The sequence below is a fragment of the Austrofundulus limnaeus genome, unplaced genomic scaffold (genome assembly GCF_001266775.1).
Source record: "Austrofundulus limnaeus strain Quisiro unplaced genomic scaffold, Austrofundulus_limnaeus-1.0 Scaffold229, whole genome shotgun sequence".
NCBI classification, from domain to species: domain Eukaryota; kingdom Metazoa; phylum Chordata; class Actinopteri; order Cyprinodontiformes; family Rivulidae; genus Austrofundulus; species Austrofundulus limnaeus.
In genome coordinates, this window is record NW_013952631.1 from 558,611 (window position 1) to 582,112 (window position 23,502).

At 40.8% G+C, this 23,502-nt stretch overlaps 3 protein-coding genes across 4 annotated transcripts in view; 1 reads left to right on the top strand and 2 right to left on the bottom strand.

The window, feature by feature from the left end:
* LOC106525487 (troponin I, slow skeletal muscle-like) overlaps nt 1–3,798 on the bottom strand; it is an 11,013-nt gene extending 7,215 nt beyond the window's left edge. The window contains exons 1-4 of one of the 2 annotated variants that reach the window (XM_014019751.1): nt 3,696–3,798; nt 438–469; nt 309–312; nt 154–195 (exon numbers count right to left, since the gene is read on the bottom strand). In XM_014019751.1, coding sequence (XP_013875205.1) covers nt 154–195; nt 309–312; nt 438–448 — 57 coding nt within the window. In that variant the 5' untranslated portion in view covers nt 449–469; nt 3,696–3,798. The other variant, XM_014019750.1, reaches the window with a different exon arrangement.
* Nucleotides 3,799–6,279: 2,481 nt separating this feature from the next.
* On the bottom strand, nt 6,280–9,106 carry LOC106525488 (troponin I, slow skeletal muscle). Its single transcript, XM_014019752.1, has 8 exons — nt 8,835–9,106; nt 8,000–8,028; nt 7,804–7,807; nt 7,645–7,689; nt 7,439–7,570; nt 7,275–7,364; nt 7,033–7,203; nt 6,280–6,951 (listed from the first exon to the last, which is right to left on the bottom strand). The coding sequence occupies exons 2-8, from the start codon at nt 8,008–8,010 to the stop codon at nt 6,865–6,867; spliced, it is 540 nt and encodes a 179-aa protein (XP_013875206.1). The 5' UTR covers nt 8,011–8,028; nt 8,835–9,106; the 3' UTR covers nt 6,280–6,864.
* A 9,971-nt stretch (nt 9,107–19,077) lies between these two features.
* Nucleotides 19,078–23,423, top strand: LOC106525490 (interleukin-17 receptor A). The gene is made up of 9 exons (XM_014019753.1): nt 19,078–19,127; nt 19,226–19,247; nt 21,173–21,290; nt 21,589–21,636; nt 21,710–21,855; nt 21,942–22,016; nt 22,108–22,177; nt 22,317–22,418; nt 22,499–23,423. Exons 3-9 carry the CDS (start codon nt 21,251–21,253, stop codon nt 23,416–23,418), a joined length of 1,401 nt encoding a protein of 466 aa, XP_013875207.1. The 5' UTR covers nt 19,078–19,127; nt 19,226–19,247; nt 21,173–21,250; the 3' UTR covers nt 23,419–23,423.
* Nucleotides 23,424–23,502: the final 79 nt, after the last annotated feature.

Here is a 23,502-nt window from a genome sequence, read left to right on the forward strand (position 1 = left end):
TGTGTGTGTGTGTGTGTGTGTGTGTGTGTGTGTGTGTGTGTGTGTGTGTGTGTGTGTGTGTGTGTGTGAGCAGCTCAAGTCAATATTATTGTAGCTAATTATAAATAAATTATTAAACCTATACATTTTTAAAACAATTTTTTAAAATCGTACCTTTAAACCCAACCTTCGAGAGGAGGAGATCTTAGATTTTCTCTGTGATTTGGGCAAACAGAACATTTATATTAACAACTGAAATGAGCAATTTTTTAATATAATTCTGAGAGACAAACATTAATCTTTGTTATGACAAAAATTTAAGTACTCACAGGTCTGATAGGGAACAATAGGAGAGATAAAATATAGCATACACGTTTTAAAATAATGATCATCAGCTTAAGTAAAATTTGAGATTTATTTTATGAGCGAAAAATAAATAAAGTAAAAGTTGTACGTACCCATCAGCCATGATTGTTTTAAAACTCCTGAACTGAATTCAGAGAAGCAACAGGAAATGTTTAGATGTTATTGTGGATTTTATAATAAGATTCCTAATTTGCTTTCATCAAATAAAATTGTTTTTCTTGATGGATGAAGTTTAAAAGAAATGTCTTTTTTACAATGCTGTATTGACTTTAAAATACAAATGAAAGCAGAACAATTTTCAAATTCTAACATCGACTCTATAAAAAAACACTTTGATTTTCTTATAAATCCTTTAAAGTTTTCAGAGTGTTTAAACTGACTGTGTTTGGAGGAGCGGAGGCAGCGAAGCCTGTTAAAATAACTGATGAGAGTTTTGACATACAGTTAGGTCATATACTGTATATTTGCACACTGACACAAATTTTGTCTTTTTACCTGTTTACTGAAACTTATTCAAGTTATAGTTACATATATAATGTATATGGTCATAAAGTCCAGACATTCAGCTTTCATTTGAGTGTATCCACATTAAAATTGGATAAAGGTTTTAGGAGTTTCAGCTCCTTAACAAGTGCCACCCTGTTTTTAAAAAGGACCAAAAGTAATTGGACAATTGACTCCAAGACTATTTCATGGACAGATGTGGGCAATCCCTTCGTTATGTCATTCTCAATTAAGCAGATAAAAGGCCTGGAGTTGATTTGAGGTGTGGTGCTTGCATTTGAGGTTTTGCTGTGAAGTAAACATGCAATCAATGGAGCTCTCCATGCAGGTGAAACAAGCCATCCTTAAGCTGCAAAAATAGAAAAAAAAACATCTGAGAAATTGCTACAATATTAGGTGTGGCAAAATCTACAGTTTGGAACATCCTGAGAAAGAAAGAAAGCACTGGTGAACTCATCTACGCAAAAAGACCAGGGTGCACATGGAAGACAACAGTGGTGGATGATCACAGAATAATCTCCATGGTGAAGAGAAACCCCTTCACAACAGCCAACCAAGTGAACAACACTCTCCAGGAGGGAGGGAGGCGTATTAATATCCAAATCTACCATAAAGAGAAGACTGCATGAAAGTAAATACAGAGGGTTCACTGCACGTTGCAAGCCACTCATAAGCATCAAGAATAAAAAGACTAGACTGGACTTTGCTAAAAAAAAAAACATCTAAAAAAGCAGCACAGTTCTGGAAGAGCATTCTTTGGACAGATGGAACCAAGATTAACCTCTACCAGAATGATGGAAAGAGAAAAGAATGGTGAAGGCGTGGTACAGTTCATGATCCAAAGCTACCACATCATCTGTAAAACACAGCAGAGCAGTGTGATGGCTTGGGCATGCATGGCTGCCAGTGGCACTGGGTCACTAGTGTTTATTGATGATGTGACACAGGACAGAAGCAGCCCAATGAATTCTGAGGTATTCAGAGCCAAACTGTGTGCTCAGATCCAGACAAATGCAGCCAAACTGATTGGTCATCGTTTCATACGCACAATGGGCCTCATGCAAGAACCGTTCGTACGCACAGATTTGTTCTTAAGTTGTGCGTACGAGTGATTTAGGAGAATTTGTGGCATTCACCAATGTTTTCGTATTCTAAGTTTTTTTCAGATACGAACAAAATTCACGAGTGGTCCAGACCTGTCGTATATTTTACGAGCAGTCAGTCTGCTGTTATCCAGACGGGTTTTCTTCACTAATAACTTTATATTTCGTTAGTTTGAAGATATTTTGAGTTGAAAATAAATCACACTCCATAATTATGTTGACAATAGGCTATTCTGCTTGAATTAGAGTTATAATTTTAAATGTAATAATTAAGACTAACAATATAAATTGTCCGTCCGGCCGGCTTATCCGCTATCGGGTAGTGGGGGCAGCAGCAGAGAGACCCCGCTCTCCCCAGCGACACTTTCCAGCTCGTCCTGGGGGACTCCGAGACGTTCCCAGGCCAGAGGGGATAAATAATCCCTCCAGCAAGTCCTGGGTTTTCTCCAAAGTGCCATTCTCATTTTGAAAACATTTTAAAAAGCTTATTTCAAACCCGCATCTGAGACCACCTGCGACCACGGGGGGGCTACGGTGCGCAACGGTGTGTCTTCTGAAAAATTAAAATGATTTAACACAGTTGTTTATACTTTTAGCAGCTCTTTTTTATTCCACAGCTGACCTGCTAAAAATGACAGATTTTCTTTTCTGGATCTCTGACAGACGGACTTCAATCTCTGAACTCGTAAAGTTTTTCTTTTTAGTTTTCGCTGTCATTTTCATGAATGAATGGACACTTCCTTGTATCTGAGGCAGGAAACATAGCCTTATATGGTGTTTTTGGGGTGGTAATTATGCTAATCTCCTCTCGCGTGCACGAGCAGCTGGATACGAACAGGTGGAATTTACACAGCTCATTTACGTACTTTTCCTGAAGATAGAAGAGTTTGTTGAATCTGACGTGACATGTTTGTACGAACCCTTCGTACGAACAAAAGTAAGAGAAATTTAGGATAAGAATACGAACATGTTCTTGCATGAGACCCATTGACACAAAACAAAGCCAAAGCAACACAGTAGTTTATTGAAGCAAAGAAGTGGAATATTCTCGAATGGCCAAGTCACTCACCTGATCTCAACCAATTGAGCAGCATTTCACTTGTTAAAGACTAAGCTTCAGACAGACAGGCCCACAAACAAACAGCAACTGAAATCCTGCTGCAGTGAAGGCCTGGCAGAGCATTAAAAAGGAGGAAACACAGCATCTGGTGATGTTCATGAGTTCAAGACTTCAGGCAGTCATTGCAAGCAAAGTGTTTTCAACCAAGTACTAGAAATGAACAGTTTATTTACAATTATTTCATCTGTCCAATTACGTTTGAGCCACTGAAATGAATGGATTGTGTTTAAAAGATGCTTTAGTTCCTCACATTTTGTGCAATCATTTTGTTCAACTCACTGAATTAAAGCTGAAAGTCTGAACTTCAACTGCATCTGAATTGTTTTGTTTAAAATTCATTGTGGTAATTCCTAGAAACAAAATTAGAAAAATGTTGTCTCTATCCAAATATATATGGGCCTAACTGTAGGTGACGAAAAAGGTGAATGAGCAGATAAACCCCAAGGCATGTGAGATGAGCAGCTGTTAATGTTAAACAATAACACCTCCATAATAAAAAGCCAACTGCAGGGTAAGACTACAACTTACAGATAATACTGTAATTAATTTGCTAAAACAAAACTATGGACTCATTCCCAGCGATTTAATCCAAACAAACATTTATAAGCATCAGAAATCTGTACCTCGTTCAGAACCTGAAGACAAATGTAGCAGCAGGGCTCCTTGGGCTTTCTGAAAGACGATGGAAAAGCATCACTGAAATTTATAGTGTCTCCCCTAAACGGAATGGCTCACTAAAATAGAGCCGCTTCTACTCCCACCAACAGTGACATTTACAGTGGTCCACAACTTCACAACAATTTTCAAACTGCAAAGGAGGTCATAAAACCCCCTTTATAGGCTTGTGTAGTTGTTATCCTAACATTCTTGTAACACCTGTTAGTGGATGTGGCAGTGTAATTTTAAAGAAGTAAAACCTCAGTGCAAAGCATTTATGCTGACCAGAACTAAAGTTTGGAAGATGTTGTTCAAGTGAAGTTTAGTTTTGTTAAATTGTTCTAAAGCTTCATTTACAAGTTAGGTTATGTTTTGTGTCTTCACTCCAAAAAGCTACAAGTATGGTAAGTATTATCTTACACCAGCTGTGAATGTACCGACATGACAATTCCTCTACATGTTTATGATGGATTCGTGTAATCTAATAACGCCTCACGCGAGTGAGGAAAAGCCAAAGGTTGATCTTGTTTTATTTAGCCCTGCAGAGGAACAAGGACAGGTGCTCATCAGGGCCTGGTGGTTTAGAGACTGAGCCAGTATGAGTTCAGCTTGTGTCGATGTTGTTACAGAGACCAGTGTTCATACTGAAGGCTGCGACTTCCATCATTGCAGAAGAAAAGGAAGAATAGCCAAGAACACATTGAGGGTTAAATTGTCAGAAGGTTTTGTAGGATTATGAACTGGAAACAAAACCAGGTTTAAAGGATTTATTAGTGGACTGCTTAGTGAAAAACCAATGATCCCTCGGGTTGGCATGCTGTGGGAGAGAAGACTGATGAGCGTCCAAAATACTGATAGTGGATTTGCGAAAACAAAGAGTAGTGACTGACCTTTGTTCAACAGGAGGACTGGACCTGGTTTGTCCACAGAAGGTGGTTTCCAGAGGTGGAGCGAATCCAGGTGAGGGACTGAGCAGGTTTTGGGTTTCCAAGGTTTGGTCCAAGGTCAAAGCCAGAGAGCCAAAAACAAATCCAAATCGTGATCCAAGGGGCGAGGTCCAGATAGCAGAAAAAGTGTCGGAAGCCAGGTGTCAGAGTCCGCATCAGAATCAGGCAAGGGGCAAGCAAGAGGCAGAGATCAGGGTACAGGATGAGAGTCAAAATTGAGAGATCAGGCATGAGCAAGGATTGAATGCTGGACATCTACTATAGGCAAACCTTTCAATAATCTGGCAAAGGCAGACTGAGAGCATACATAAGGCTTAAAAAGGGAGGTAAAAAGGTGAAGGCAATGGGGCTGATTGCTGTTTCTGTGATGGGAGGGGTGAGACAATGAGCATGAGAGGCAGGAGAGCAGACAAAACATGACATAAATGGTGTTTTTAATGTCACATTTTCTTTCTTTAAAATGCTTCAATAACTTAGTTTTGGTATGGAAATAACATAAAAACACACAAAAAAGGCTTTTTAGATTTTCAATACTTCTGTTCTGTTTTCTTGTTGTTGTTTTTTTGTTTGTTTTGTTTTTTCACACCTTTTTCTGATGTCTATTAGCTTCCTCTATGTCCAGTCCTGGCTCAGAACTTTGTCAGTTGTTGTTGTTGGGGTTTTTACACAAAGCTCTGCTTATATCAGCTGAAGAAAATCAAAAGAAAATAGAGGTAAAACTGAAATGGTTTTATTTTGAAGGTGAGGGTAAATTGGGGGAATGAAAGACAAACAGTGTGATTGGGTCCACAGAGCTTAGGAAGAAGAGCTGCCAGGAGTCTCAGGTACTCTCTGAGATTCTGTGACAGAGCACAGGTAAGTTGAATAACAAGTTTTTGGGGAGAATTCCACTTAGAAAAGTGCTGATTGATTCATCAAGTGATGTTTAAAATCCCAACCATGAATGGTCTCAGCTCAGTTTTGAATACTCCTGCTGTCATTACAGTCAGGGTAATGGTTATGGTGACTGGAGAAGAATAAAGAACCCAAACAGGAAAAGCTGTAAAGTGCTATCAGGTGAGGTGGCCCCATCCGGCTGTAGAGAATGCCCTCTGAATCATTCTGAAGAAAAACAGAATGGAGCCTTAACATACCATGGGGGGGGGGGGGGGGGGCACCCGGGGGCACCCACATCCAACACCAATCTAGTCTTTAAGAGGGTCAGTATGTAGACTTTATCCTTAGTTTTGTTCCTATTGGCTCTTGTGAAAAACCAACAAAAACCGCTCCTTCTTTTTGGGCAGCAAGGATTCTGTTTACTTCCTGTGCCAGGTGTACCACCAAACAATAGTCTCAACACAAATACCAACATGCATACATCAAGTTTTATATATATAATACTTTTTCCAGATTTTTGCAGTTAAAGTGTTGCACTGTACAAGAACAAAATACCTAATTGTACATAGTGAAAATATGGTGCATCATCATAAAGCAAGGATTGTGTGTTAGCTATATTTAAAGTACAGCAATACAATTCATAAAACTGTTTTTCCCCTCTGGTTAATAAATAAGGATTATCATTATATTTATAAAAAGGTAAAAGATTCAGTCTGTTAAAACACTGTAATGTTTTAAACATCATGTCACAATTCTTTATTCAACAATATCGTGTAAAGCAGCGCCATCTTCTGTGCAAAGTAAATACTGCACTTTACAATTATTGTCCTGATCACAGAGTCGGTATAAAAACATAGTGTCCTCGCTGGACTGAGAATTTTTACTTCTCTTAGCAGACTCATAACATCTGGTTGCATCTTGCAGCCAATTTACATTTAGTCCTGATAAAATAGTGAAATAAACCGTTTATTTTATTAGGAGAGGTAAAACTTCTGCCATGTTTGCAATCATTCTGGCATATTGTGAAAATAAAATCATAATAAGGAGAAAATATCTTGGACTTGAGTTTTGCAAACTTAGTAAGATGGTGTTTTGCTAAAGGCTCTGTCATATTGTATTGTTTATAGACACCTTATGAACATTTTTTATGAATAAAATACTCATAAAGGTCATGCATTCATTCAACTTGTTAGCATGACAATATGTATGTGTACAAAAAATAGATATTTTCAGTTTTGGACAAAATTTTCAGACACTGTCATAAGTCATCTAAAACGTTACAGTGTGACACGGTCTTAACATGAAAATCATCTTATTGTCCTGCATTAAAGAGCTTCTTCCTGCCCTCCATACCAGACAGGGCCTCTACATTCTTACGCCAGTCGGTCACTTCTTCCTTCTGTAAAAAAAGAAGAAAAAAAGAAGCAATTAACTGTAATCTATTTTATTTCTTTTTATGACTTGCCTATTTTTAATTTACCTTGTCTTCATCTTTCTTTACTGTCTTCAGGTTGGCCTTGAAATCAGCCTTCATGAGTTTGGAGGTGTCGGTGCAGGCGCCCAGCATGTCGTCTGTTGTCTTCTTTACCCTCTTTAAACTGGGCTTCTTCATACCCTTCAGCTCGTAAATCTTGTGTTTCAGGGACTGAATCTGATTCAGAAAACATCTCAGCTGAAGACGAAACTCCAACAGTAATCCTAATTAGGTAACATTTTGCGTACCTCGCTCTCATTTTTTTCTACTTTAACACCCATGTCATAACGAGCCTCGTCCACAACGTCAATCTTCTGGTGTAACTCTTTGCAAAGTTCCTGAAGAGACGAGCAAGCCGTGGTCAAAGCGGTGTTAAACATTAATTCATGACTGGGAAGTGATGCAGCTGTACCTGGAGCTCCTGGACCGACAGACCTGACAGCTTCAGTGGTGGGACGCACTCGTCCACGACTCTTTGTTTCTCCAGTTCTTTCTCCTTGGTTTCAGCTGCCAGCATAGAAGCTGCCTTCTTCAGCAGCTTGGACTGAAATATGTGAGAAAAAGACCTTAATAACCTGTAAAAACACTAAAATGCCAGATTCAGCCAGCAGGACTGACTTTTATGAGCAGTCGACGAGTCGCTGCAAATTTCTTCCTCTTTCTCTAAAAGAAATAAAGGACATTTGTGTATTAATGATGCAACAGATCTAATGTAAGTTTTTTAATTGCGCACCAATATACTTTGAGATAAGTTTATGATTAAACATGATGACTCACCGGTCTGCATTATCACATTGAACCAAAAGCAGGGGTTGGGGTGGATGTCCCATGAAAAACAAAAGAAAAAACCACAAGCAACAATAATAGGTATAAACATAGTCAGTATAGCCAATATAGCCTCTTGTATAATTTTTTTATTATTTAAAACACTGAAAATACTGAAATGTGTTGGCTTTATGATGTCATTACTCACCCCTCAGACATGACAGCAGCTTATAGTTCCTTTGATGGAAGAAAAATATATTAAACCTATTTTTCATTTCATTACAACTGTAAAATATGTATTTTACAACACCAGTATTTTTATATGATTGGTAAATATCTGTTATTTGTTGAATAATTTAGTTTGAATGTGGACAGTGAGATAAATTTGGTCTCTTTGATATTTGTTCTGTTGGTATAACAGGCGCTGAGGTGGAGCTTCTATTTTTGACCACATTCTCCTCTGCTTAGAACTACAGTGGCCTTGATTATTCCAGAAAAGCAATACAAATAAACAAAACTAGAAACATTTATACCACTTTATTTCTGCTCTTTGAGTCTGGCATTGTCCTTGAAATCATTGGATGAAAAATCCAAGGTAAGAAGGCATCTCATCCACCTGCAGCTTTCCAGTTTCTACAAGTTAACGATAATCAGCTGTCACATCAGTCACCAATTCGCTGCTGACCAAGCTCAATTGGCATTTTCTGACTTGGAGGATCAAGAATTCACCAAGAAGGATGAGGTGAAAGTCAAGAACAGGCTGCCATGTTCAGAAAGCCACATCAGGACCTCGACAAAAGTAACGACTTGGCTCAGCTTGCCTGTCAGAAATACCAGAGTAGTGTCCGTGTCAGGAGCGTGCAGATATGCTTACACTCTTTATTACTTTAGTAAAGACCGACTTGACTTTACTCCGACAAATACTGGAGTGTTGATATGTCGAGAGAATTGTCCCAGCAGGAGAGTTTCCATTCTTCACCCAAACTACACATATACGTCTTTTATTTCTATTTGATGAATGTGGGTTTGATAGTTGGACTTACCTTAATGTTGAGAGAAAATCAGACAGGCCAGCAGTTCAGCAGCGGATCAGACACAGGAAAAACACTTGTGATTAATGCTGAAACTTCTCAAAGCACTGTGCGATTGGCTCATTAAAATAGACCTCTGTCCACCTGACTCACTATGCACAATGCCTTTTTGATTTGCCCTCAACCCATGACCCATTTATTTCATGTGATTGTGCTGCACAAGGACACACCTCACGCATCTCTTGTCTGACTGACAGCTGGTCCGCCCTCTGTGCAGAGAGGCCATGATCTCAGGGCACGTGTTGCTTTTAACGTTTGTGTCGTGGTGTTGTCAAGCAGAGGGCAGAGAAGAGCAGGCATGACCTGTTGTTTTGTTGGAATGAAAACTGGGGCTGAGATGTTGGCCTTTTGTCACCAGAAGCTGTGTGGTTTATTGTGTTGATCACAAACGCACTGAACGCTCTAGTTGTTTGAGGAAATCCCATTAAAAATGGAGATGTTCAGTCTGAACAAAGGCCTGCATGCAGACAGACTGACACTACTGTTAGTTCACCTGAAAAATGGCAAAGCTAAAACAAAATATAGTGTGGGTCTAATATCATAGGCTTTATAAAATGTGATAAGGTCTCAAACTATTGGATAGTTTAGATTACCGGTAGATATATCCTAACTGATTTCATGGGAAATTAAAGTAAATAAATGCTATTGTACCATGCATACCTGGTTGTTCTTTAGAAATCATATTTTAGTACAGCTATATGTATGAGGAAGCAAAAATGCCAATTCTCATTTATAGAAATGGGTGTAAAACAGCTAAAATTGTAGAAAATGCTGAATAGTAGGAAAGTTTAACAAGAGGTATGTGTACATATAATGGTTATATCTAGATAAGTAATATATCATTGAAAATTTTATTAATTGTTGTTGTATAATTTATATAAAAAATCTCAATAGTCCTACTGAAATCATTACTGTAATTTAGAATAAGGAAACAGAACGTAAGGTTATGAATATAACCACGGTTCCTTGAAGGAATGGAACGAAGTACAACACACAGTTATGGGACACGCGCACCCTCACGTGCCTGGCTGAAGCCACCTCTAATCACATATTTAGACCGGTGACGTTGAACGTCAGGAGACAGGCCCCGCCTTCACCCTATAAGTTCGGAGTCGCCAGCGTCATTACTCAGATACCGCCCTTCACCGAGCCTTTTGTGATGCGGGGCCAACAAGGGGTTGTACTTCGTTCCATTCCTTCAAGGAACCGTGGTTATATTCATAACCTTACGTTCCTTTTCAGTCATTTCACTCAGTACAATACACAGTTGTATATGGGAATTGTCAAAGCGCCCCGTAGAGCAGTATCAGACCTGAGTTAAGTAGTGTGCCTGAATAAGTACTGTACTAATGCAGAGCTTTGGACCCGGCAGAAAGTACAGAATGAGCCACCGAAGGTGCTGTTACATCCAGGCTGTAAAATCATGCAAATGTGTTTGGTGAGGCCCAGCTGGCCGCAGCACAAATGTCACTCACAGGTACCCCTTTAAAAAGGGCCCAAGATGTCGCTACACCCCTGGTAGAGTGAACTTTAACTCCAAGAGGGATTGGAAGGTTTTTGCTGCTGTATGCTAGCAAGATGGCCTCTACAATCCAGTGACAGAGTCTTTGTCTAGAAAGAGCTTTACCTCTGTGTGGGTTAGCAACAGCCACAAACAGCTGATCACATGACCTTACATCCTGTGTGCGGCTGATGTAAGTGCGTAGAGCACGTACGGGGCACAGAAGATGCAGCCTCTTTTGCTCCTCAGATGCAAAAGGGCGGGGGGTGAAAGCTGAAAAGCTCTATAGACATAGATTTGTAACTAGCAGGTATCACCTTAGGAAGATAAGCAGAGTTAGGGTGCAAAACCACTTTAGAGTCATTAGTAGAAAACTGGATACAGTAGGAGTTCACTGAAAGAGCGTGGAGGTCCCCAACCCATTTAGCTGTAGCAAAAGCCAGAAGCAAAGCAATTTTATGTGAAAGAAACTTCAACTCTACAGACTCTAGAGGCTCAAATGGAGGGTCGCAGAGAGCCTCAAGAACCACAGTGAGGTCCCAAGAGGGAATACTGGGTTCAATAGCAGGCCGTAGCTTACAAACCCCTTTCAGAAAACGTACAGCTAAAAGATGATCACCAGGTGTGACTCCATCAAAACCTACATGGCAGGCAGAAATGGCTGCTRAGTAGACTTTAATTGTGGAGAAGGAGAGCCCTTTATCCAGTAGCTCCTGAAGAAATGTTAAAACATCTCCTATTGCGCACTGAAAAGGGTCCAGGTGCCCGTTCTTACACCATCGCTCAAAAGCTTGCCACTTATAGGAATATAATCCTCTAATGGATGAAGCTCTTGCGTTTTGGATAGTTGCTATTACTGCTGGAGAAAGGCCTTTGGCTAATAAGCTGGACCTTTCAGCAGGTAAGCATGCAGCTTCCATAGTTCTGGGTGTGGGTGAAAAATCTCCCCCTCTGCCTGAGAGAAGAGATCTCGTCGAACCGGAAGTTGCCAGGGTTGAGCTGCTAGCAAGCTGATTATCTCGGCGTACCAAGACTTCGCTGGCCAGCGGGGTGTCACTAAGATCAAAGACAGGCTCTGTCCGCACACCCTCTCTAGTACAAGTGGTATCATTTCCACTGGGGGAAACACATACAGAAGTACACTGGGCCAAGGATGAGCTAGGGCGTCCACTCCCAGAGGAGCGCTCTGCTCTGTCATGGAAAAGGACAGAGGACAGTGTGTGTTTGCTCTGGAGGCAAACAGATCTACTGTCGCTTTGCCAAACAAAACCCAAATCTTGGGCCACCACAGTGGGATGCAGCCTCCACTCCTTTGCTAGAGGTCCGCCCCTGGAGAGGAGGTCTGGACCYRGGTTCAGTCTCCCCGGAACATGAATGGCTCTGATAGACAGAAAATGAACACTGCTCCACTGTAAAAGAGTGTGAGACAGGTTCAGTAGGGGAAGGGACCGAGTCCCCCCTTGTCTGTTTATATAAGAGACCACTGCTGTGTTGTCCGTTCTGATTAGAAGATGATGGTTCTCCAGAACTGGACAAAAATGTTTYAGTGCTAACAGGACTGCTAACAATTCTAGGCAGTTTATGTGGAGCCTGGACTGTTGTGGAGTCCAGGTTCCCCTCACCGCCGCGCCGTCGCACAGGGCTCCCCAACCTTTCAGGGAGACGTCTGTGGACACCACTTTGCAGAACGACACCCTCCCTATTAGAGAACCCTGATACAGGAGGCCGGGTTCCCTCCAGGAGCTGAGAGCCGTCATGCAGGAAGCAGTTATTGTTAGCTTTTTGTGTCTGTGTCGAGATGGACACAGCCTGTGGGACTGAGACCAACGCTGAAAACGGCGCATTTTTAACAGCCCGAGTGGTACTACTGAAATCATGGAAGCCATCATTCCCAGTAACTGTAGTACAGTTTTGAAGCTCATTTTGCGTCCCAGTTGAAACTGAGCTAAGCAGCGGTGAAACGCGGCCGCTCTGTTTTCTTAGAGGTGAGCCCTGCTTGACAAGGAGCAGATTTCTAGTCCGAGGAACGAAAACTGCTGACTTGGTGTTAATAGACTTTTCTGGGTGTTTACTAAAATCCCTAAAGCCTGAATGTGTGACAGGACCTGAGACAGCTGATCTAATGTTTGCTCCTTGGAGCTTGTGATCAGAGCCCAGTCGTCTAAATATGCTAACAGACGGACCCCCTTTCCCTGAGGGGAGGCAACGCAGCTTCTACGCACTTTGAAAAGGTGCGAGGAGCTAGCGATAAACCGAACGGTAGCACCAGGTACTCGTAGGCTAAACCCTCGAAGGCGAACCTGAGATATTTTCTGTGCTCCGGTTGATTCGCTATGTGAAAATAGGCATCTGTCAAATCGATGGTCGCAAACCAATCGCCCAGGCTGATCGAGTGAATTAGCTGTTTGAGCATTAACATTTTGAACCTGTATGTTTGAAGGTACCGGTTTAACACTCTCAGATCCAAAACAGGCCGCAGGCCGCCCCCTTTCTTCGGAACAAGAAAATAACGGCTGTACAGACCTTTTTGTGTTTCTGTAGCTGGAACCACTCGAATAGCTCTCTTTGTTAACAATGTGCAAATTTTCTCTCTTAAAATGGCGGCTGCCTCGTTTGTCACCACTGTGTTTACAATGGCCTGAAAGCGGGGCGGTCTGACGCAGAACTGCAGCCTGTAACCCATAGCAACAGTTCTTTGTACCCATGGAGAGGGTGCACATGCGCGCCAGAGAGGGAGTCGCGTTGCAAAGCGACTGACTTGCCTTACTGTCGGAGACGTGTCGCTGCTGCCCTCCACTGGATGGGGAAGGGACAACATTAGTCGCCCGCAGCTTATTGTGTTTGTTTGTGCACAAAGATAATTCTTTAATGACACATTGAAGACATTTGCAGAACTGTTTATTAAAGTTTTGCCTTTTAAAACACAACTTGCACCCAAAGAGGGGGCTACATGTTTTTTGTTTATTTTTCGGGACATTAAGAGAGGAGACTGAACATTTGAAACCCAACGCCTCTTGGGGACGTTTTCTGAAACTCAAACATTTAAATGTCTTTTCAACTCCGTCGCCGTCGCCGCTCTCTTGAATGGAGGAGGATGAGACGCAGACCTGGATGTGCTCGGGGCCTTGGGCCTCGTGTCACTTCTGGGGATGATGCAGCGAAGTGCCTCAACCTGCTTCTTCCTCTGTTCAAATTTGGTTGGGATGACGTCAAGCGCTTGACCAAACAGTCCTGTAGGCRTTATCGGTTCATCCAAGTAGGCCACTCTGTCCTTGTTGGGAACGTCTGAGAGCGTTAGCCACAGGTGCCTCTGCGCCACCACAGTAGAAGCCATTCCTTTCCCCAGAGCCAGCGCTGCACAGCGGGACACACGCAGAATGTGGTCTGACACAAGTCTGATCTCGTTCAGCAGGGGTAAAAGGAGGTTTTCCTGCAGCATCTGAGCTGCCAGTTCAGCCAAGGCCATGGCCTGGTAGGTCTGAAGCATGGTGACAGAGCACAGCGCATGGGCGGTGTTACCTTGGGCTTTGTAGATTTTCTCCAGCTGTGCTGAAGAGAATCTGTAGGGCTTGGAAGGGAGCGGGGTGGGCCCGCTCACACCCTGGTTGTGAGACGGAGCCAAATAAGCGGCTAAAGAAGGCTCCATCGGAGGGATGCCCACCAGGCCTGCTTGGTCTGCCCCTTCCACATCCAAGTACTGACCCTGTCCGGGCACAAAGGCACGGATGGACAGCGGTTTGCTCCAGGAAGACGTCAGCTCCGACACAAAGTCCGGAAACAWAGGCAGACGGTGCTTCACATCAGCCAGTTCAGACGGGAGATAAAACCCTGCGAACCTCGACGACTTTTAAGCAGGTTGGGGGGGGGGGGGGTAGATCCAGTAGAAACTGGGTCTCGCCCCCCTCGATGTCGGGTGAGGCCGCCTCGTGCTCCATCTGGTCCGCCCAGCTAGCAGCAGGGGCTTTGACCGCCGAATCCCTCATCTTCGTCGGACTGAGCCATCTGGCTGGATTCGGAGAGCAGCGGGTCTTGTTAGAAAACAGCAGTTTCCCCCAGCATTTTCTCCAGGAATTTCACTCTCCTCTCCAGTGTCGGACGCGAAAGTCCGGCACAGGCCCGGCAGGACTCGGGCTCCATAAGCGCCCGTCGAGCGTGAATGATTCCTAGGCAGGCCGGGCAGGCCTCATGCTGGTCCTTCTCATGAAGCTTAAAGCCACACCTTTGAGGACAGGGGCGAACAGAAGACTTTGGCTTCTTCGAAGGTGGTTTTGTGCTCATCGTGAACCACAAAACAGATTTTCTTCAGAAAATAAAGGTCACTTAAGTAGCATCGAGCAGCAGACACACGAACCAGCAGGTAACGCGGTTAGCACCAGTAAAGCTAGCCTAAGAACCTAAGAAGCTGAACTAACTAGCAGCAGCTATGTGAGCTCAGGTTTAGAGGTGACTATCACAAGGTGAAGGGCGATAGAACTGAGTAATGACGCTGGTGACTCTGAACTTATAGGGTGAAGGCGGAGCCTGTCACCCGACGTTCAACATCACCACGTCACCGGTCTAAAGACGTGATTAGAGGTGGCTTCAGCCAGGCGCGCGTGTCCCATATACAACTGTGTGTTGTACTGAGTGAAATGACTGAAAAGGAACCCATTATTATTATTTGTAAGATTTTGAAAAGGGCAGAGTTAAATAAGTTTGTACAGTTTTTTTGTTTTAATACATTATATTTTTATTTTTATACGTATTTGAAATATTCTACAAATCACTATCCATATGAAGTGAGTCAAAAGACATTTATTACAGTTAATTTTATGTAAAAACATGTAATATGCATAAAAAAGTCACAGACACATGCTTAAAAGTTAAAAAAAATGAGCAATGTTATACACTCATTCAAAACATATAATTACACTGCAATTGTCATATTTAATGTAAACAATTTTATCCAGTTTACACAGTAAATGTAGCTGAAGTTAAGACAAGGACAGCTGAGGTCATCTAAGGTAAGTGAACAAAAAAGCAAACTGAGTACGCTTCAACCCAGTGAGGTCCAAACAGATTGACTGTACTATTGCTGCTGCTGTTTTATTTATAAAGCACTTTAAAATAACCACAGCTGCATGTAAAAAAATTAAACACATTAAAAACAGAGAAAAAACAGTTAATGCTAGGTATAAGACCAATAAAAATAAATATGAGTAAAATAAACAAAAGCAAGTCTCAGGCTGTGCCTGACGAAGATTCAAATCAACAAGCTGAACAAGTCTTTTTAGGGAAACAATGAGATGGCATTGTGTCCTCACTTGTGAAAAATTCCTTTATCTTGAGTATGCAGACAGGTGACAGTGGTACAGAAAAACTGTTTTACAAGAAAAAATCTGAATAAGGCTCTGGATTTGGCCTTCTGCCATGATCATCTGGGGGTTGAGCAGATGGAAAAGAGACGCAAACAAACAAAATATTGGGCCTGAAATAGTTTCTACAAGAGAAACAAATACAAAACATGGAGAGAAGAGAGAGTAAAAACAGCAGTGAGGAAATGTGGTCAGTATGTTCTTCAGTAGTCTAAACCTATAAAAACTAGGGGATAGCCCAGGAAAGCCAAGCCAACCCCAATATAGGACTTATAAAAAAGGAAAGTTTTAAGCCTTGTTTCTAAAGTAGACAGGGCTTCAGCCTCACAGATAAAAACTGGAAGCTGGATCACACAAGAGAGGCGCCTGATAACTATAAATAGTTTTATTTCAGGATGGTAGTCTTGGGATAAAAGAAGTACTAAATACTCTGCCACTACCATTGTCAGTATTTTTCTTGTTTTCTGGTAGATTTTTTTGTGTTTTTAGATTTATTTTCCTCTTGTTGTTCATGTCTTGATATTATGATTGTTTTCCCAGTTTCAACTGGGCAATCTGTGATTTTTTTTTTCCTCAGTCAGGTTCTGACTTTCTCCGGCCCTGCTTGCTTTCACCTGTCGCCCAGGTGTCTCCACTCTGGTCATCTGCCCCTGTCCATACAGTCACTCAGGTTCCAATCCACCTTCAGTGTTGCATTGTGTGTTTGAGCTTTATGCCACACCTGGACCTTTATGTCACCTTCCCTTGCTGCTGCATCAACTTTATGCTTTTAGTAAGTTTACAACTCATGTCAGTCTGTATTCCTGGGTTCCGGTTTCCTCAAACTGTAACAGCCAAGTCACGTGACACCAGGGTCAACTTCACTAAATAAAAAGTACTTTTATATTTGTATTAAAAACCACTCTGGTGTCTGTATCATACTTATGACATTGCTCCTATTCAAAGGACACGTCGGTACAAGTGTTACAAACTGGAGGGGTTTCAGAGGCAGCGTCTGTGTGTTTGTCACGTGATCTGTAAGCTGATACAACTGACCTCATTGTCCAGCAGGAGACACAGTAAGTCTGAGACAATGTGACAAGAATTAACACACAGCTACAGCTACATTTCTGCCCAGCAGAAATTAATCCCTGTCAACAAAGTTGTGCAGTTAGAGGATTTAGTGTTCAAACTCCTGAATGCCTTGTTGGCTCTCTGTATATTTTTGTTGCTTTCACGTAATTTTGCCGCAAGTCATTCTGGAAATAAAATACAGTTTAAGATGAGTTCAGGTTCACAAACAAGGGTTTTAACCAGCTGAATGCATAATTACATCATGCATGTTTACAAAAAAATGTTGTCACCTGGATTGAACTAAGCAAATAGGTATGAACCTCCTATTGGATAATTACTGTGCGATAATCAAAGCTGGGGAGCGGGGGCTGTTTTTGGCCAGGCTGTGCATGTACAAATGTTTAAAAAAAAGCAGGTTTGAACATATTAAATAATGATTGAAGACTGAGCATTCTTTGAAGAAATTCCACCTTTCATGACAGTGTTTTTGAACTAAATCATTATCTGTAGCTGTGTAATGACAGAGACATTTTGGACACGATTTGAAATTAATATGTGCAATCTCGAGCAGGATCACTAGATGGCAGTATCTGTAAAACTGACTGAAATATGTTAATAACTGTGACTGACTGCCATCTTCAAATGCAGTGGTGAGAAGTGGTGAGAAACTGAGTGTGGCTAGAATACTACCAAAATGGTATGATGTATCAGCGAAGAGCTGACAGTCTGGATTCATTTCAAAGCCCCAGTGGCTCATTAGGAGAATCTTCCTCAGGTGTGCAGGAACAGTGAGGCAGCCAATCATCAAACATGAACACAAAATTGCCAATCATAACAGCTTTAGTGCTTTAGGGGAAATGTGCCCACCTCTGTTCAAATGACTTGACTCCAACCAGTAATCAGTTGTACATGCATCCTATGTTTACTTCAGGATAGTTTCAGTAAAATTTGCACACAAGATACTTTACTAACAGGCAGGAAAGACACAGCTGACACCAAAGCTTCAGGAACAGATTTTACACGATCAGTCAGAGTTCAGGTTGTATGATGAAGCGGACTCTCAGCTACTACCAGACCAAATTTTAGTTCTGCAAAAGTGGCTGAGGTTAAAACATGTTTATGTTTGTTAATTTTTTTATTTGTTGCAATGCCCCGACTTGATTGAAGCTGACCCCAAAAATGAATCGATGCTACATGTCAGTTAGTGGTGGCCCTACCACTTACTCGTACACAATGCCCTGATACTCTGAACCAAAACAAACACCAGTTTACATTTCAAGTGAAAGGTTTGTCATTTCCATTATACAAGTTGAAAGAAAATAATTAAATTTGTTATTTTAATATGTTGCAGCAGTATATATCATGCTGTTTATTTGATTTGATCCAGTCAGAGGGGCTGTAGGTCTATAAGGAAGGAGAGACACTTTGTTCTAAATAAAAATTAATATGTTTTTAAAGTCATTTTGTAACATTTAAGTTCTAACTTGGTAACTACTTGGTATCGTAATCGGTATTGGAGAGTATCTAAACTACTTGTACTCGTGAGTACATGTGAGTATCAGTCACATGGAGGCAGGGCTTAAAAGCCTGAATTTTGCCTGAAACTCTCAGACTGAAGAAGTCTCTTGGARGAGAGACGAAACGTTTCATTAGAGAAGAACCCGTCCAGAAGACCTATACAATTTTTTTTCTTCTTTACTTGTACTCGGTTTGAGAAAAACTGGTACCGGGACACCCCTGCTTTCAGTAGTGGGTGATAACTAATTAACTTTTAATTTAATTAAACTAATTAAATTACCTGAACCTGTAGTTAAACTTCCTTGAGTTCCTGCAGAAACAAGACATTTTCTTTATGTAAACCGTCACTGCCCCCTGGAGGCAATGTGATGCTTAGAAAAGTTGTGAGTGTAAATGCACAGAACAGAGCAGACACAAACACACAAATGCACACACACTCAAAACAAACACTACTGAAGGAAAAACGTCCACTCTGCAGTTAGGTGGTGTATCCGCTGAACCATGCTGCAATCTGATGTTATCGTTGAGGACAGAAGTCATGAACCACACTTGGAAACACCTCCTTCCTGTTGTTCAGAAGTCAGGGCTCGGTGAGAATAAAACAATTTCACACTGTGTGAAATCACATCACTTTGACCTTTATAGTCGTCAGAAACACTCAATCACGATTCAATTGTGATTTTCTCAAATTCACGCCAAAGCTGCATGATTTTCATAATGATTCATTTTTCCATTTTGTTTCTTTATTTGACTGCTGGACTAACAGCATCGTTGTCCTCTCCCAGGATTTTGGACATGCGCCTGGACTGCAACCAAACGGTGAAGCTTTAATTTTATACATATTCACAGGTAGTCTTAATTGGACAGACTTTCATAAAAATGCTGTTTGTGTTTTCATTTATCTTGTATGTCAAAAGGGTATTTCCAACTGTAAACTTGGTAAGTACTTTTTCTGTCAGATTCAAGTACCTATTGTTCATAGTAAAATGAAAAACACAAAGAGCTCCTAATCCTAACCTAACCCTGGAAAATAATATTTTTTGTGTCTTTGCTATTATCTCTAAAATGAAATAGATTTGGTGTCAGCTAATGAATTTATGCTAGAACTTGTTTATTTTATCCATCTGTTCGCACCAAACATGATATAAAAGATTATTAATTTGTGGAATAACCTAAAGAAAGGAGCCCAGTTCTTCTCAATAAACTTGTTTGTGAATGTCATTAAAATGGACACGCTGTGCATTAACATGAAACATGTTAATAACAGATAACTGCTCAGAAATGAACAAGGTTCTTAGATCCGACGCTCCTGTTGATCCATTGTGGGATTCAGAGCAAATAGAAACCAGGATGGAGAACCATGTATATGTTGCTGTTGTGAACATAACTTGGTCAATGCAGGCTGATGGTGAGTAATCTGTTACGACACATGCTTCATGTTATCATAGCTGCAGTTTGCTTTTATTGTGGCATGTGTAAGCCGGTCAGACATGACTCAGGCGTTCATTGATAAAAATTTTGCGCTTGTTTCTGTTAACAGCATCGATTTACAAAATTCTTGGATCGAAGATAACGATCGTGGATGAAAGTGCGAATCAGACTCTGTGTGTGCAGTTTTCTTACTCTTTTAATGATTCATTAACAGCAATGTCACAGTATCAGTATAAAAGGGTAAGACACATGGACTGCATTAACGCAAGTATTTATTTTATCTTTTACTTTAAAATTTTTCATCTAAACGTCTTTGACTAAACTATTAATTGTTACATTTCTCCTTTGTCTATTATGTGACTATTCACAGGCCTTTTTTTGTTGTTGTGTTAGACAAAAGTTATCCCCAGATAAATGCTCAAAACAAAATCATGCATTTGCCGTAGCCTTTCCTGTAGCAAGCCAGCCCACAGCTGCTGTAACCGGTCCAAAAGATCTGGCAGTTCAGCGTTGAGTCAGAGTTGATGTTCAAGCTGATCTCACGTTTGATTTGGGGAGGAACGAAGGACTTAGTTCAGGTCTTCACTCATTCTGGGTTTTCATCAAGCTATGAGTACCCACAGTGTAAACTCCATAGTGCCAACTGGTTGTACCTTCATGGTGACACCCACCTGGAACACTAAGGTATCCATTGGTTGTTTGCTTCTACCTGGATCCGTGGTTTCACACTGGATTTATGGTTTGCTTGTTTGTTTCATTGGTTTGGACCCAAGAGAACCAACATGAAGCAGGCAATCCATAGACAAAATACCAGTTAAAATAACCAGTTCTTTACAACAGAGTTTCCCAAGCTTTTTCATGCCATCCCAACAAACAGCATTAGCTTTAGGCCAGGGACCCTCTTGCAAACCCACATCAGTGCTACAAAATATGTAACGAAACATCAACTTTGTGAATGTTTTTGCTCATTTTTAGTCAATAATTATTATATTTGTTTAGCATAAGAATAACTGACATCTTTTAAACACTGTATTATATTCCCTCTGAAAAAACAACTTTTCAACAAACTGTTGATGATAAGAACAGAACAAAAGAAATCAAACCTCTCTTCAGCTCTCATAAATAAAAGTTCAATATATTATAATAAATTGTATTTGATTTTATGATAATTTAAAACATTTGTTATATCTATTTTTTTATTTTATGTTCCCTCCAGCTTTCTGAGGCCACCTTTGTGCACCCTGGAGGTCACATAGGGGTCTGCGAACCTCTTTGATAAACACTGGTTTACAATATAACTTTCTATTGTACCAAATCTTCACTTGTTAGTCACTTAAAAAAACATTTTTTAAAGAAAATTTACCATCACCATTCTAATCAATTTACCAAACTGGATGTTTAAAAATCATTTCTTTTTGTTCTGGTTGTTATAGTGGACTTTTTCCCTGGATGTTGTGGTGGAGCCCATCCATAATTATACCGTGACCCTTTTTAATTTGCCAGAACCCGATATGGGACATTACAGGATCGCCAAGCAAATTACCGTCCCAGGTGAGTCACAGTGAGATCATGATGATGAGGATTTTAATTTGCAGTTTTGAAAAAAAAAGCCTTCCTTTTTGTCATTTTCCTGGCAGCTGCATCTCTAATCTCTAACTTTATCTCCCAGTGGTTCATCCTGTTGTTTTCTAAGCTTTTTGCAAGGCAGAAATTTGTTTTTGATTAGAAGTACGTGTATTCATCTGTTCTTTAAGTGCACTAATTTATTCTTAAAAGTTGTAATAGTTGATTAAAAGATGCTTTAGCTATAAAATATTCTAATCATTTTTGTGTGTGTGTTGCCTGCCAGGATGTAACAACAAGAAAATCCAAAAGGCCCAAACATGTCAGGAAAATGGTAATGTTTCTTTTTCTCTTTAGTACTCAGTCAGATCGAGGAACCAAACACTGAGCTGTGGTTTTTTTCATAGGCAGTCTGTGGGATCCCAGCATTTCTGCTGGCTTCATTGATGAGAGATCTTCTGTTTTTGTGGCATTTGCTGCAGCACAGTATTCAGAGAGATATCAAGTTTCTATCCAGATTGATAAAGTGGACTGCTCAAAGATGATTTCTAAGGTAGCTGCTACTTTATAACATAATTATTTGAATAATTATGTTCAATTCTCAGCACTAACTATTTTGTCTTTTTGTTAAACTCATAGGAAAGCAGATCATTGTTAAACGTGACCTTTGAGGATGGTTCTTGTCGGGTCTTACATTGTAAAATGCTGGTAAAGGTGAGTCACATTTTATTTGTATCATCTGCCTCTAATAGCTCATCAAGTACTGCTTCATGTGTTGATGAAATTTATTCTGCTTGTTTGACAGATCCAGCCTTTTTTTGTCGGCTGCAAAAACAACTGTGAGGTTGTCAGCAAAAATGTTACTTTGTGCCACAGTGGGTATTAGTTGTGACATAAATATTTTTAACTTTATAAATGGATTCGGCCTTTTTTCTTCTTATACCTTAAATCAAAACATGTTATTATACTTTAGAGTATAGGTATTTAATTATTTTTTCTGTCTTTCTGTTTCAGATGATCCCCCACATCCAGCTCGGCAGACCTGCATCAGGTTGCTCCTGGTCTTGGTTTTTACTTGTTGCTTACTGTATTTACTGTGGAGAACTTGTCGTAAAGGTTAGACTTCCAGTGAATGCATGTCATTTAGAACAACCGGCTTCAGCAGAGAAATAATTAGCTATTATTTTGTCTCTCAGGACCTCTGAACCCACCTATATCTGCTGAAAAACAACAACCAGAAGTCCTTCAAGTTCAGGAGAGGAAGCGTGTCTTCATCATTTACTCGCTCGACCATCCTTTGTACAAAAACATTGTCCTGAGGTTTTGTGCCTTCCTGGTGACAAAATGTGGCACTGGCGTGATCATAGACCTGCTGGATTCAACCAGACTGGGAGAGCTGGGAAGCATCCAGTGGTTGGACTGGCACAAAGAGCAAATAGAGAGCTCATCGGATAAGATTTTAATTCTCTGCTCACGGGGTGTCCAGGCCAAATGGAGAGCCATGTGTGGGGACAAGCAGGTGTTCCTGAAAGAGGATGCCCGCTCACCTATGGGCGACATGCTCACTCCGTCCCTCGCTCTTATGGTCCCACATTTTATCCGGTCCAAGTCCTTCGAAAAGTTTATTGTGGCCTATTTTGATGGCATTTGTTCTGAGGAAGATGTTCCTTCACCCTTTAACATTACAGTTCGATACAAGCTCATGAAACAGTTTGAAGAGGTCTTCTTTAGAATACTGAACACAGAGAAACATGAACCAGGCCGAGTTAAACAAATAAACGGACTGTCCGAGGACAAATACCACGAGTGTCCCTCAGGGAGAGCCCTGCACGATGCAATCCAGGCTTTCCATGCTTATCAGCTGGAGAAACCGCAGTGGTTTGAAGAAGAATTACTGGAAAGCTCCGATTTGGAGGAGGAAGAGGTTGTAGATGATGTTGATGAGAACAACAAAACATTCACAAAGCAAATATTATATTGTGTTCTTGAGTCAAACCAAGTTGTCAGTCATGTGGAGATAGAAGAAACTGGTTTCACTGTAAACAACACTGAACTTCAGCTGTCTGAGTTCAACTTTTCGAATATTGCAACTTTTCAGCAGGTTAATGGAATATAATTTGATTCTGAAGTCCTGACGATAAGAAAGTTCAAAATTTAGAAATATTTATCTAGAAAGTTCATTTCATGTTCATATATATAT

Bases quoted from the DNA above. Each gene is read 5' to 3' on its own strand.
- LOC106525490 (XM_014019753.1), top strand. From the start codon at position 21,251: ATGGGACATTACAGGATCGCCAAGCAAATTACCGTCCCAG. The intron at 22,017-22,107 runs GTGAGTCACATT...CTTGTTTGACAG, and splicing joins ATTGTAAAATGCTGGTAAAG to ATCCAGCCTTTTTTTGTCGG. The intron at 22,419-22,498 runs GTTAGACTTCCA...TTTGTCTCTCAG, and splicing joins GTGGAGAACTTGTCGTAAAG to GACCTCTGAACCCACCTATA.
- LOC106525488 (XM_014019752.1), bottom strand. The intron at 7,365-7,438 runs GTACAGCTGCAT...TCGTCTCTTCAG, and splicing joins TGTCGGTCCAGGAGCTCCAG to GAACTTTGCAAAGAGTTACA. The intron at 6,952-7,032 runs GTAAATTAAAAA...CTTTTTTTACAG, and splicing joins TAAAGAAAGATGAAGACAAG to AAGGAAGAAGTGACCGACTG.